This window comes from Eriocheir sinensis, chromosome 54 (genome assembly GCF_024679095.1).
Source record: "Eriocheir sinensis breed Jianghai 21 chromosome 54, ASM2467909v1, whole genome shotgun sequence".
NCBI lineage: Eukaryota > Metazoa > Arthropoda > Malacostraca > Decapoda > Varunidae > Eriocheir > Eriocheir sinensis.
The window spans coordinates 52,238-66,085 of NC_066562.1; the positions used below are offsets into that span (position 1 = coordinate 52,238).

Here is a 13,848-nt window from a genome sequence, read left to right on the forward strand (position 1 = left end):
TATCAGATGAAAGAAAGGGTATTCGACTGCATGCTTTCCCCTGGGGCAGAAACAAAGCCTAAGGGAGCAGGGTGTCGGATGAAAGAGTGTGTTTGGCAATATGCTTTCCCCTGGGGCAGAAACAGAGCTAGGGTGTCAAGATGAATGAACCAAGCCCCTCAAAACAAAGCCGCAGCCACAGGGTAATAAATGCTTGCAGCCACAGGGTAAGAAACATTTCCGACAGACTTGCCGAACTGGGTATACACAGGAGTAAGAGTGAAAACACATGAGTTCGCAATACTGCAAGACCTGTATATGTGTGTGTTTATGTATCATTAAACTAACTCTTTGGCAAAATCACCATTGTAGGCATTCAAGACACTGCCTTCACTGCAAGACCTCGGAGATACATAAGCGGTGGGATGGGAAGGCAGTGAATGTGACAGTATGAAGATTAAGGTTTGTCCTCAAATTTATAGGTGAATAATTATGTAAGTAATGGTAGTATGAGGGTTAAGCAGGTCATTGAATTTGAATGTGAATGATTATGTAAGCAATGGGAAGGGAAGGCAGACAGGTTGAGAGTGCGAGAATTAAGTAAGTCCTTGAATTTGTAGGTGACTAATACATGGTGAGAAGGGAAAATAAGGACATTAAACAAAAAAGAAGAAGTGATGAAAAGGAAAGGCAGACAAATTAACAATGTAAGGATGAAGGGGATGATGTAGAGTTTGTATAAGATACGATACATAACCAGCCAAAAATGAAAGGCAGACATGTTGAAAGTGCAAGGATTAAGGGAAGGTTAGAGTGTGTATAATAATAGATACATAACCATTTAGAAAGAAAGGCAGGCAAGTTGACAGTGTAAGATAGAAAGGTTTAGAGTTTGTATAAGAATAGATACATAACCATTTAGAAAGAAAGGCAGGCAAGTTAAGTGTAAGAAAGAAATGTTTAGAGTTTGTATAAGAATAGATACATAACCATTTAGAAAGAAAGGCAGGCAAGTTAAGTGTAAAAAAGAAATGTTTAGAGTTTGTATAAGAATAGATACATAACCATTTAGAAAGAAAGGCAGGCGAGTTGACAGTGTAAAAAAGAAAGGTTTAGAGTTTGTATAAGAATAGATACATAACCATTTAGAAAGAAAGGCAGGCAAGTTGACAGTGTAAGATAGAAAGGTTTAGAGTTTGTATAAGAATAGATATGTGACCAGTGAGAAAGAAAGGCACAAGTTAACAGTGTAAGATAGAAATGTTTAGAGTTTGTATAAGAATAGCTATGTGACCAGTGAGAAAGGAAGGCACAAGTTAACAGTGTAAGATAGAAATGTTTAGAGTTTGTATAAGAATAGCTATGTGACCAGTGAGAAAGAAAGACACAAGTTAACAGTGTAAGAAAGAAATGTTTAGAGTTTGTATATCAATAGCTATGTGACCAGTGAGAAAGGAAGGCACAAGCTAACAGTATCATGGCTAGAGGAAGGGCTTGAATGTGTGAGAGATATGTAAGTCACGAGAAGAAAAGGCAGAGAAGGGGACAGTATGAGGAACAGGGGAAGACAACTGGAATGGTACACACAAATGAGCTAACAAAATACCCCATCCACGTTAGTCTGTACAAGCCACCTCAAGCAACTAGGACGTAATGAAGAGTAAAACAAGCAAGTCGAGAAGCAGTTGACACAGAGAGATATTCATGGGCAGTGTCTATGTATCTTGGAACCTAAAACAAGTTGAAAGGCAGTTGACACAAAGAGATATTCATGGGCAGTGTCTATGTATCTTGGAACCTAAAACAAGTTGAAAGGCAGTTGACACAAAGAGATATTCATGGGCAGTGTCTATGTATCTTGGAACCTAAAACAAGTAAAGAAGCAGTTGACACAAAGAGATATTCATGGGCAGTGTCTATGTATCTTGGAACCTAAAACAAGTCGAGATGCAGTTGACACAAAGAGATATTCATGGGCAGTGTGTATGTATCTTGGAACCTAAAACAAGTCGAGATGCAGTTGACACAAGAGATGTTCATGGGCAGTGTCTATGTATCTTGGAACCTAAAACAAGTCGAGATGCAGTTGACACAAAGAGATATTCATGGGTAGTGTGTATGTATCTTGGAACCTAAAACAAGCAAGTCGAGAAGCAGTTGACACAAAGAGATATTCATGGGCAGTGTCTATGTATCTTGGAACCTAAAACAAGTAAAGAACCAGTTGACACAAAGAGATGTTCATGGGCAGTGTGTATGTATCTTGGAACCTAAAACAAGTAAAGAAGCAGATGACACAAAGAGATGTTCATGGGCAGTGTGTATGCATCTCCTTGGAACCTAACAACTCCAGCAAGCAGAACATATGAGTGACACAAGTACGTAAGTAAGATCAGTTAACACAAAGGGTCATATTCCTAAACGTTTTGCCACCCGAGCACACATGGGCTTTCGTTAGTGTTGTGGGCATTTCCAGGGGTAGTTTTACGACCTGGTAGTCTGACCTATCTTTTGCGCCATGAACCTACAGAATCACTCACTGCAACGCATTTGATCTCTTTTTCGGCCTTTGAATATAGTTGTCGTGAGAGGCGGAAGCATCTGAGAACACCAACCAGAGAGAAATATATATAGGCAGTGCACAGTATACGACTCTTTGGAGCTGAACAACGATAATCACATAATTAATTCTTTATATACTCATGCAAAAGTTAAAGTTCTTGGATGAGTATAATGAGGAGTGACACAAGTACGTCTATAATCAGCTAGCACAAAGAGACAAATATCTGTAGGCAGTGTGTGTATGTACAACTCTTTGGAACCGAGCAACTAACAACAGGATTACGAGTCAGTGCCATGCGTGAATAACTATAAGGGAAAAAGATTGGAGAGATCGTTTTTGTGTTGACTACTGTTGGTCCTTTCCTCCCTGATGCTCGAACATGGAATCCTAACACCTGTCTCTTCCTCTCATGTGTTAGAGGAACAAATAGGTGTTGGGACTGTGTGGCAGAGCGCTGGGGAGGAAAGGACCCGCAGAAGCCAATGCCAAAACGATCTCACCAGTTTGGTTTCAGTATAGTCGTGGGTGAGGTGAGTCAGTGTGCAGGTTCCTCTTGGTGGAGAAATAGTGAGCATTAAAATTTTACTTCTTAACTCTTTCGTTGCTAAATACTCGCAGCGAGGGCTAGCGTAACTTGGCGGTGGTGCTAAACGCTCACTGCGAGTTCCAGTCGCACTCAAATTTTCCGCGTATGAGAGTGTTCCAACAACATTTCTCACTCCACAGCATTGCTAATTCAGTGGGTTTTCCACTAAATTTGGTGGAAAATCATATCAGCCCAGCACGGAAAATCTTTGAACGAGTAACTGGTGGATGTTCTTGTCCAACATAGCGGCATTTTTGCATAGCTTCACCTACCACCTAACCGATTCTTTGACCAAATAGTTGTAAATTTTGCAGTTGGCAATACTCCCTTGCCAGCAACCCATGAAGAGATCTCCACAGTTCCCTCAATATGGCTGACCGTCATGCACGCACTGACGTAAGTGTTCACAGGCAACACTCTCTGAATGCGATTGTATGTTAGCAGGAGAGGCATACATATTTGTTTTTGTTTTCTCTTCCAATTGTGTTTTTTTTTGTTGCTGTGATGAAAATTTTGCCCCTCCCAGACCTAAATAGACCCTCCCCCACTGGGCTGGACTCACCCGAATCTGCCATGCAACAAAATGCAAACATAAAGTAAAAATCAAAAATGTCAATCAAAGGTTGTTACTACATTACAAACTCAAACAAAATAAAAAATAAATAAATAAAATTTTTTTTTAACAATTATTACCATACAATAATAAAGTATTGAGATATGACTTTTTTTTTTTTAAATTACTATATATATAATATAAGTATATCGGAAATTGACTTTTTAACATAAATTATCAAATCCTACAATATCAGGCAAAGCACTTCAGCAATTCGCTCGTCGATGGTGAATTTAATACGAATATAGAATAAAAAAATCATAAAACTAACAATAGACTTTATAACTGCATCCACTAATGATGGACAATAAAACGTGCAAACGAAAATATAACCAACACGACGACTTTGGAGATTAAAACTGATGAAAAAATATATATACAGAAAACAATACTGTAGTCGGTGTCGCTCAACCTGGCGCTTATGTTTCTCTAGACAGAGACTCACGGACTCCTTGCTTGGGTGACGGTGACGGTCCTTCACTCTGAACTTTGGTGCTAGAACAAGTTTAGAATAACCCAATGAGTGGTGCAGAGAGGGAGGAGAGAGAAAGAGAGAGAGAAAGAAAGACTGAAATTTCAAAGATTACGTGACACCGACCACAGATAAAAAACAATAAATATCACCAAAATGAAAACACAACCGCCAGAACTCTTCAAGGCCCACAACACAACACAACATTACATAACAGCACCGGTAGTCACCAACAGCCAGCGTGTATTTACCTAGTTGTAGTTTTACAGGGCCTGGGCTTACGCTCGTGTGGTCCCGTCTCCGTATCTATAATTATCCAACTTTTCCTTGAAACTTTGCACACTCTTCGCCGATACTATTTCTTCACTTAATCTGTTCCAAACCTCTATGTCTTATTTCTTTATGTGTGTGTGTGTGTGTGTGTGTGTGTGTGTGTGTGTGTGTGTGTGTGTGTGTGTGTGTGTGTGTGTGTGTGTGTGTCAGCCAGGCCAATCACAGCGCTGACAGCCTCACACCACTAATATCTTGCTCTCGGACAAAGCAGAATTTTCACACTGCCGCAAAAATCGTCTTAGTATTCCCCATGCAGTGTCTCTTTACCAGCAGCAGCAGCCAGTCCTCACTCACTAAGGTCCATGCTCTTAAACGTCTTGGGCTTCCATCACGACTTTTCCCAAGGCCACAGAGAAGATTAACTGGGTTTTCATGGGTGATTTTCCCATTCAAGATGGAAAAATCGTGTAAAACTATCACCAGGATCACAAAACAGTCCATGGAAATCCCACCAACTTTCACAAGAGGCTTTTCAAACAGGTGAACCGAGGCGCCGAGACGTATAACAATGCGGCTTTAGTCCATAACCTATCCTTCAAATTTATCCCATGCATGAGCCTTTACTGCCACTGGTCTGAACACACTAAGGGTCGTATTGGTAAACATTTCGGCACCCACGCACACATATTTGACAAGGCTTTCGTATGAGTTGTAGGCATTTCCAAGGGTAGTTTAATGACCCTGGTGGTAGTTCGTCCCTTCTTCTATAATGAACGTGAAAAAACACTAATGAAAACCTGATTAATCTCCTTTTCAGCCTTTGGAAAGAGTTGACGTGAAAGGCGGAAGCGTCTAAGAATACCAACCTTAGTCCATAACCAAGTCTTTATATGTCTGTGTGAAGGTTCTGTTCGTTGCTGAGGGCTGGGAGGTTTTCTACTTCAGGTGTTACAAGTTCATTACTGAGCGGGCCAGACAGTATCAAGACACCTCCACCTGAAACCCAAAACTGACCTCTCTTTTGGCCTCTCGTTCTGTATTCTTTTATTCGGATCAGTGTCTAGCAGGCTTTTCTTACTGTTGTTTTAGGTTAGGTTAGGTTAGGTTAGGTTAGGTTAGCTGTATTCTTTTATTCGGAGCAGTGTCAAGCAGACTTTTCTTACTGTTGTTTTAGGTTAGGTTAGGCTAGGTTAGGTTAGCTGTATTATTTTATTTGGAGCAGTGTCTAGCAGGCTTTTCTTACTGTTGTTTTAGGTTAGGTTAGGTTAGGTTAGGTTAGCTGTATTCTTTTATTTGGATCAGTGTCTAGCAGGCTTTTCTTACTGTTGTTTTAGGTTAGGTTAGGTGTATTCTTTTATTCGGAGCAGCATCTAGCAGGCTTTTCTTACTGTTGTTTTTGGTTGGGTTAGGTTAGGTTAGGTTAGGTTAGGTTAGGTTAGGTTAGGTTAGGTTAGGTTAGGTTAGGTTTGCTGTATTCTTTTATTTGGAGCAGTGTCTAGCAGGTTTTTCTTACTGTTGTTTTAGGTTGTCAGGTTAGGTTAGGTTAGGTGTATTCATTTATTTGGAGCAGCATCTAGAAGGATTTTCTTACTGTTGTTATAGGTTAGGTTAGGTTAGGTTGGGTTAGGTTAGGTTAGGTTAGCTGTATTCTTTGATTCGGAGCAGTGTCAAGCAGGCTTTTCTTGATGTTGTTTTAGGTTAGGTTAGGTTAGGTGTATTCTTTTATTCGGAGCAGTGTCTACCAGGCATTTTTTGCTATTGTTTTTATTTTTGCTACCTCCCTCGCTGTAAAAAAATAGAACATCACGCTAACAGCCTCCCTAGCACTGTTGGTCTCACGTCTGGCCCAGCGATGGACTGACTATGAAAAAAATATGACTGCAGGGATTCTACTGGGGCCAACAGTTTGTATTGGCAGACAGCACACGCCAGCATGCTTCAGCTGAAAAAAAATTAATAAAATAAAAATAATATCACGTTTGGCAGCAAAACTGTCGATGGACTGACTATGAAAAAAATACGACTGCAAAGATTCATTTGGGGGCAACAGTTAATATCGGCAAACAGCACACACCAGCACGCTTCAGTTGAAAAGATAAACAAATAAATAAAAGTAATATCAGGTTTGGCAGCGAAACTGTCGATGGACTGACTATGAAAAAATACGACTGCAAGGATTCATTTGGGGCCAACAGTTAGTATTGGCAGACAGCACACACCAGCACGCTACAGTTGAAAAGATAAACAAATAAATAAAAGTAATATCAGGTTTGGCAGCGAAATTGTTGATGGACTGACTATGAAAAAATACGACTGCAAGGATTCATTTGGGGCCAACAGTTAGTATTGGCAGACAGCACACACCAGCACGCTGCGGTTGAAAAAAAATAAAATAAATAAATGTACTATCAGGTTTGGCAGGGAAATTGTCGATGGACTGACTATGAAAAAATACGACTGCAAGGATTTATTTGGGGCCAACAGTTAGTATCGGCAGACAGCACACACCAGCACGCTGCGGTTGAAAAAAATAAATAAGTAAAAGTAATATCAGGTTTGGCAGTGAAATTGTTGTTGCTAGAAATTTTGTGTGTGTGTAGGAAGCCATATAATTTGTGTTTCATTTCTGGACACAAAAAAAATGCTGAAAACTTATTCCTTTGTTGTTTCTTCCCTTTCTTTTTCTTCTCTTTACTTGGTTAGTCCAGCATCATTCAATCATTCAGTTACTCCTCCTCTTTCTCTCTCTTCCTCCTCCTCTCATTCTTTTCTTCTCTTCTTCTTTTCTTTCTTCCTCAATTTCTGTTACTCCTCTCCTCTCCTCTCCTTTCCTCATTCATTCATTCATTCAGTAACTCTTCCTCCTTCTCTTCCACTTCCTCATCCATCCTCTTCCTCGTGCAAAACCCCCAAAACTGTGTACTGAACAATATGACAACCTGAGTCGCCAAGCAAGCCAGGCAGCTCAGTGACAACCCTTGGTCCCAACACTCAAGATGATTTACAACACTGCTGCTACACTGTAACTCACCACACACCGTCATGACTCAAGGGAAGAGTTTGCGATGTTGTAGAAATATCGCAACTCCTAACCACCATACGATATCTTTAAACATTTCAGCACCCAGTCTCACAAGGCTTTCATAGGATTCCTGGGTATTTCCATGGGTAGTTTTATGACCCTTTGACGAAGCACCTGTAACATGAACTGATATTTTTAAACATTTCAGCGCCCAGTTTCATGTATTTGACAAGGCTTTCGTGGGATTTCTCTGTATTTCCGTGGGTACTTACTTTTATGACCCTGGTGTTAGTTTGACAAAGTTTCTGTAACATGAACCGACATTTTTAAACATTACAGCATCCAGTCTCACAAGGCTTTCATAGGATTTCTGGGTATTTCCATGGGTAGTTTTATGTCCCTGGTGGTAGTCTGACGAAGCTTCTGTAACATGAACTGATATTTTTAAACATTTCAGCGCCCAGTGTCATGTATTTGGCAAGGCTTTCATGGGATTTCTGGGTATTTCCACGATTACTTACTTTTATGACCCTGGTGTTAGTTTGACAAAGTTTCTGTAACATGAACTGGTATTTTTAAACATTACAGCACCCAGTCCCACAAGGCTTTTGGAGGATTTCTGGGTATTTCCATGGGTAGTTTTATGACCCTGGTGTTAGTTTGACTAAGTTTCTGTGACATGAACCGGTATTTTTAAACATTATGGTACCCAGTCTCACAAGGCTTTCATGGGATTTCTCTGTATTTCCGTGGGTACTTACTTTTATGACCCTGGTGTTAGTTTGACAAAGTTTCTGTGACATGAACCGGTATTTCTAAACATTTTGGCGCCAAGTCTCACAAGGCTTTCATAGGATTTCTGGGTATTTCCATGGGTTGTTTTATGACCCTGGTGGTAGTCTGACAAAGCTTCTCTGACATGAACTTCCAAAACTGCTCATTAGAACCAGATGAATCTCTCTCTCGGCCTTTGGAAGCATCTGAGAATACCGACCAATATCTCTAGTTCTCTTTATATCTCACAAGACTAATTTACTTCAACCAACTCCAAAGCCTTGTCAGCCATTACGAGTCCCTAAAATTAGCAGACAGAGAGGCCATACTAAACGAGGACTCCAACGACATCATCTTACGCATGTTCCTGTCGTATACAAACCCTCGTATGGACACACCAGAAGCACACAAACACAGATTTTTCACACGTACCGGCAAAGAACGAGAGACACACAAGAAAACAGATTAAACCAGGAAAATCATAGACCCAGAGAGCACCAACAACCAGCCAAGCAATGCAAGAGCGAGGGAGCGAGGGAGTGAGTGAATGAAGCAAGAGATGGATCAGTAAGTGGAAGAGTAAGAGGAGGAGTAACTGAATGAATGACAAAAGGAAAGGAGAGGAAAGGAAACATAGGGAAGGGAGTGAGAGAGATAAATGACAGGAACTGAAGAGGAATGAAAATAAGAGAATAAAAGGAAGGAAGAGAGAAGAAAAGGAGGAGGAACTCAGTGAATGAATGACAGGGGAAAGGAAAGGAGAGAAAGAAGAGTAAGAGGTAGAGTAACTAAGTAAAGGGAAGAGCAACTGAGGGAGAAAGCAAGGGAGAAAAAGAATTGGAGAAAAAGAGAAAGAGTAAGAATGAGTGAGTGAGTGAGTGAGTGAGTAAGAGTCAGGATAAAGCAAGAAAACTATGAGACTAACAAGGTAAATATGTGACCAGGTAAATTTGTGTGAGGAAGACCGACCAGCCCGCCAGCCAGCCAGCCCGCCAGCAGTCCCAGGACCCTAAGCAAGAGGTGTAGTCCTAGCCCCAGCGTCAGTTACTCATCTTTACCTCCTGCTGCGGCCTCTGGGTCTGGGGTGAGGCCGGGCATGTCCTCAGTGCTGTCTGCTCGCTGGTCACTGCCGGCTTTGGAAGGAGGTTTGGTTCGCCGAGTGCCTGTGGGGAAGACGAGGAGGAGGAGGACGTTAGCTTGAGGGAAAACAACAGAGGAAAGGTTGAGGATTTGAGGATAAGCTACAGAGAAAATTATAATAGGTGACCCATATTATTAAACGTCTCGGGCTCAAATTATGACTATTTCTCAAGGCCATGGAGGAGAGTAACCAGGTTTTCATGGGTGATTTTCCCATTGGTGGTGCAGAGGCCATGTAAAACTATCACCAGGATCACAAAACAGTCCATGAAAAGCCCAGCACCAATTTCCATGAGAGGCTTTTCAAACAGGCAAACTGAGGTGCCGATATGTTTAACTACCTTCACTACAGCCGGGCCAAAACAGCGTCCCGCGCCGTATCTGAGATTGCCGTGCGTGCCAAATTTCAAATGTCACTATTGAATATAACAAGTTTTCAGCCATAAACTCAACATAATCATCATGTATTATATATGAAAACATGCAGAATTAAATGGTGCACATAAAGAAACATAAATTAATTGATAACTTTGAGATGTAATCATATAGATAAAATAACTCGTATATTGGCTAAAGCGAGCCAGGACGCAGTATGTGCGTCCTCGGGTACGGTGCGGGGCACGCAAGGATGCAGTATACGCGTCCTAGTGTTGAAGGGGTTAAGAATACATGCTTTTGACTCATGGGACTTGGTGGGGAAAGGCAGGGCAGGAAAATAAGGCAAGAATGACAGCCTAAACTCACAGTGGGAGAAGGGTAGCTAAGAACAACCTAAAGAGAAAAGAATGAGAAAGAAATAAACAACCACGTGGAAGAGAAAGGTCGAGAAACGAGGCAAGAATGACAACCTAGCGAAAGAAAGAAATGACCCAGAAATGAACAAGCTGGGAGAGGTGTTGAGAATAAGCTTAAGGGAGAAGAATATGATAGGAATAAGAAGCTGGAGGAAGAAACTTCTAGGAGTTAGTCAGAAGCGCTAAATTTTCACAGTTAAGTCAGCACGTTACAAATTCAATGGTGGAAAGTGACGTAAAGAAACTCAACAATGCCAACTGACCAAGGCTGGGGAGAAGCAAAAATCATATCATCAGTGTTTATTGAGTCAGGTATTGTCCATTTTTTGATTCAACTTCTAGGAGTTAGTCAGAAGCACTAGATTTTCATGGTTTTAAAAGGAAGCAGCTCAAGGGGAAAACAACAACTGAGAATGAAAAGTCCCGCTAATCACTGCACCCTATAAAAGAATGTATAGATGAGTGGCCAAAAGAAGTCAGCTGATCATTACAAATTCAATGGTGGAAAGTGACGTAAAGAAACTCAACAACGCCAACTGACCACGGCTTTTTGACTCAACTTCTGGGAGTTAGTCAGAAGCGCTGGATTTACATAGTTAAGTCAGCAGGTTAGAAATTCAGTAACAAAAAGGGACAAAAAAAAATTCAACGCCAACTGACCACGGCTTTTTGATTCAACTTCTAGGAGTTAGTCAGAAGCACTAGATTTTCATGGTTAAGTCAGCACGTTACAAATTCAATGGTGGAAAGTGACGTAAAGAAACTCAACAACGCCAACCGAAAACAGCTTTTTAACTCCACTTCTAGGAGTTAGTCAGAAGTCCTGGATTTTCACAGTTAATTAAGTCGGCATGCTACAAATTCAATGGTGGAAAGTGACATAAAGAAACTCAACAATGCCAACTGACCACTGCTTTTTGATTCCACTTCTAGGAGTTAGTCAGAGAGAGAGAGAGAGAGAGAGAGAGAATATCCATATCACCGAAATATCCACTCAGGCACTCAGTCTCAGCCTCACTCGTGTGAGGAAGAAATGAGGGACAACATGAGCGACTGGCTAGTATTGGTACCAGTACCGAGCAGTCTGGTACCAGTACCGTACCGTATAGCTGGTACCGTTAGTACCAGTACTGGTACCGGTACCTGCCCACCCCTATAATGTTGAGTAGCGTGGCAGCGTGGGTACTGTATTGCTGTTCAAATGGCGCGCAGGAAGAACTGAGCTCAGCTGTGTGGCTGCAGCGCCGTGTGAGTCCAGTTGCGTGAGACATCTGGTGGCCACTCCATAAAATATCACGTATAAGTGAAAAAACGTGTAAATTAAACATTTATTTGGGTTTTGGACCCAACGTTATTTCAAAAACGCGTAAACCAAACTCGCGTAAATCAAGAGTTACCTGTACCAGCAGGAGCCTAACCATTATGGAGTGTGTACGGTTGAATAGTTTGGTTGAGGCGAGTACAAAGCCACTGAAGGGTCATCAATTTCAGAGTGCAGATTCCCCAAAGATTTTCCAGACACACTTCTAGGTAACCAGATTTCCCATACACCAGCAGGAGCCTAACCATTATGTACGGTGGAAGGTTGAATAGTTTGGTTTGGGTGAGTACAAAGCCACTACAGGGTCATCAATTTCACAGAGCGCAGATTCCCCAAGATTTTTCGGACACAATTCTAGGTAACCGAAATTCCCATGTGCAAGCAGGCCAGGCAGCAGCATGAGGACACGGGAGAGTGCACTTAGTATGAGTGTTTGTCTAGTGTTATTGCAGCTTTTAAGTACCGTATTTGACGGCTAATAAGACGCACTTTTTTCCAGAAAAAAAGACCCAGAAAATCACCCTGCGTCTTATAAGGTGAAGGTTCAATTTTTGTTTATTGGCTATTGAAGTGTTAGTGGTACCTGGCACTTAAATTGAAGCGGATGTTTGTTCACCAAACCTCTCCGCTAATGTAAACAAAGTGGCGATCACTGCTACGTCAACAACGGCAACGTTTTCTAAAGTAACTATGTATAACAGTAGTACTTACTGCTACTAATATAAATTAATTAGTCAGGAAGAAAATTAAGTGATGATGCTTAACCATGCTTACATGTAAACAAACTAGCGGACGGCTCAGCCAGCGGTGCCGAATTGTCATACTGGACATCGTAATTACCATTCTTAAGCCTCAAACTCTTGTAACCTAAACACATAACAATGGAAAATTAAAAGAGTTAGAATTCAGACTGTTATTCTTTGATGTTTCTTTGATTTTTGCTGAAGTTATCGGTTGGAAACTACGAAAAAATGCAATGCGATGAGTACGATAGTTTGGTAACACTGCGCTCAGCCCAGCCCCGTAGCATCAGTGTTTACTGCTCCCTTGAGAGGTAAGAACCCCTCACTGCTTGTCTTCCACCCAGCCATCAAGTATTAGTGAATTCTCGCCTCTCGCCTTTGTGTTAACATTCATATGTATATCCATATACATCCAGTAGGCGATAGGCGGTGGCTGAAGTGGTAGTGTGCTGGGCCCACTTTCACCACGTGATGGACGACACGAGTTCGAATCCCCACACTACCGCCTCGGATTTTTCAGTCACCGCCGAGTAGCTTAAAACTACCCACATGCTGTCCTGAAGACCACCCATCAACCTGGACTCTAGAGGAGACCGTCCAGAATCAAAAACGAGTTCCAGGGGGCAGCATGAGCCAAGAGAAGATGGCGCCACTATAAACACTTGCCTGCGCCATGATGGGCTGGGGCCGAATACCATCCAGGCTCCTCAAGCAAGCCTACCGGCGCAATAGGCGGAGACGTAAAAAATAAAAAAATAAATAAAAATAAAAATAAAAAAGGTATATTATTAATTGATTTGAGTGCTTGCTGGGCCCTTGGAAAGTCCGTTTGTGGCTGTTCCCGGCGATACGCCCGTACAAACTTTATGCTCGTTACCCTCTGCCACTGTTGCAGTCTCCGCCATGTTTGTTTACTCCTCAAGGCAGTAGCCTCAGGTCTCTAAGAAGGACCAGTTCTGGCAGGTCCCAGTAAATATCAAGCATTTTAAATGTAAAATATTGGGATTCAGGGCCCATCTCACAGTCACTTTTGTTTGTTTTGATCATTACTAATGGCGGTGATCGCCGCTATAGTATTTCCACGTGAAACTAGCCAACGGAGTTGTGGCGTCTGCGGGGTTAGCCTCGCCCCGCACCTTGCCACACATTCTCAACACCTCTCACTTCCTCTGCAGCCGCCACTACCCCATTGGGCCGTTTTATGTGGAAATACTAAAGCGGCAATCACTGCTCAATGGTAACAATCATAATACAAAAGTGACCGTGAAAGTGGCTCTTATTAAGGATCAGAATACATTTGAAACTTTAAAAATGACCTGTTAGTGGTGACGGCAATGAATGTCAGGCAAAAAATCTTCACCATAAACTCGTAACTCAAACTTTTTTTTTTTTCTTTTTTTTTCCAAATGACAGTCCAAGTTGGGTTTGTGTCTTATAAGCCGGTGCGTCTTATACGCTGCCAAATACGGTAATTTTAGTAACCAGTAATGGCTTCCAAAGTGATCAAAAAGAAGGATTTGCGTGTGAGTCAAAAGCTTATGTGTGTATTTACCTAACAAACAAATAAC

The 13,848-nt window shown here is 41.6% G+C and overlaps 1 protein-coding gene and 3 long non-coding RNA genes across 55 annotated transcripts in view; 2 read left to right on the plus strand and 2 right to left on the minus strand.

Annotated features, from left to right (window-relative positions):
* The window catches only part of LOC126983473 (AP2-associated protein kinase 1-like), a 129,893-nt gene that overhangs the window by 44,889 nt on the left and 71,156 nt on the right, over nucleotides 1-13,848 (minus strand). For all 50 annotated transcript variants that reach the window (XM_050836222.1, XM_050836223.1, XM_050836221.1 and 47 more), the window contains exon 14: nucleotides 9,341-9,445. In XM_050836222.1, the coding sequence (XP_050692179.1) occupies nucleotides 9,341-9,445 (105 nt within the window). The remainder of the gene's footprint in view (nucleotides 1-9,340; nucleotides 9,446-13,848) is intronic.
* On the minus strand, nucleotides 1,564-3,580 carry LOC126983479 (uncharacterized). Its single transcript, XR_007735922.1, has 3 exons — nucleotides 2,045-3,580; nucleotides 1,845-1,978; nucleotides 1,564-1,710 (listed from the first exon to the last, which is right to left on the minus strand). It is a non-coding gene; the product is annotated as an uncharacterized LOC126983479 (long non-coding RNA).
* LOC126983476 (uncharacterized) lies at nucleotides 4,603-6,374 on the plus strand. 3 transcript variants are annotated; one of them, XR_007735918.1, is made up of 3 exons: nucleotides 4,603-5,575; nucleotides 5,746-5,890; nucleotides 5,921-6,374. It is a non-coding gene; the product is annotated as an uncharacterized LOC126983476 (long non-coding RNA). The 3 variants fall into 3 exon arrangements; XR_007735919.1 differs by having other exon boundaries at nucleotides 5,926-6,374; XR_007735920.1 differs by having other exon boundaries at nucleotides 5,931-6,374.
* LOC126983480 (uncharacterized) lies at nucleotides 6,435-8,905 on the plus strand. The gene is made up of 2 exons (XR_007735923.1): nucleotides 6,435-6,754; nucleotides 6,899-8,905. It is a non-coding gene; the product is annotated as an uncharacterized LOC126983480 (long non-coding RNA).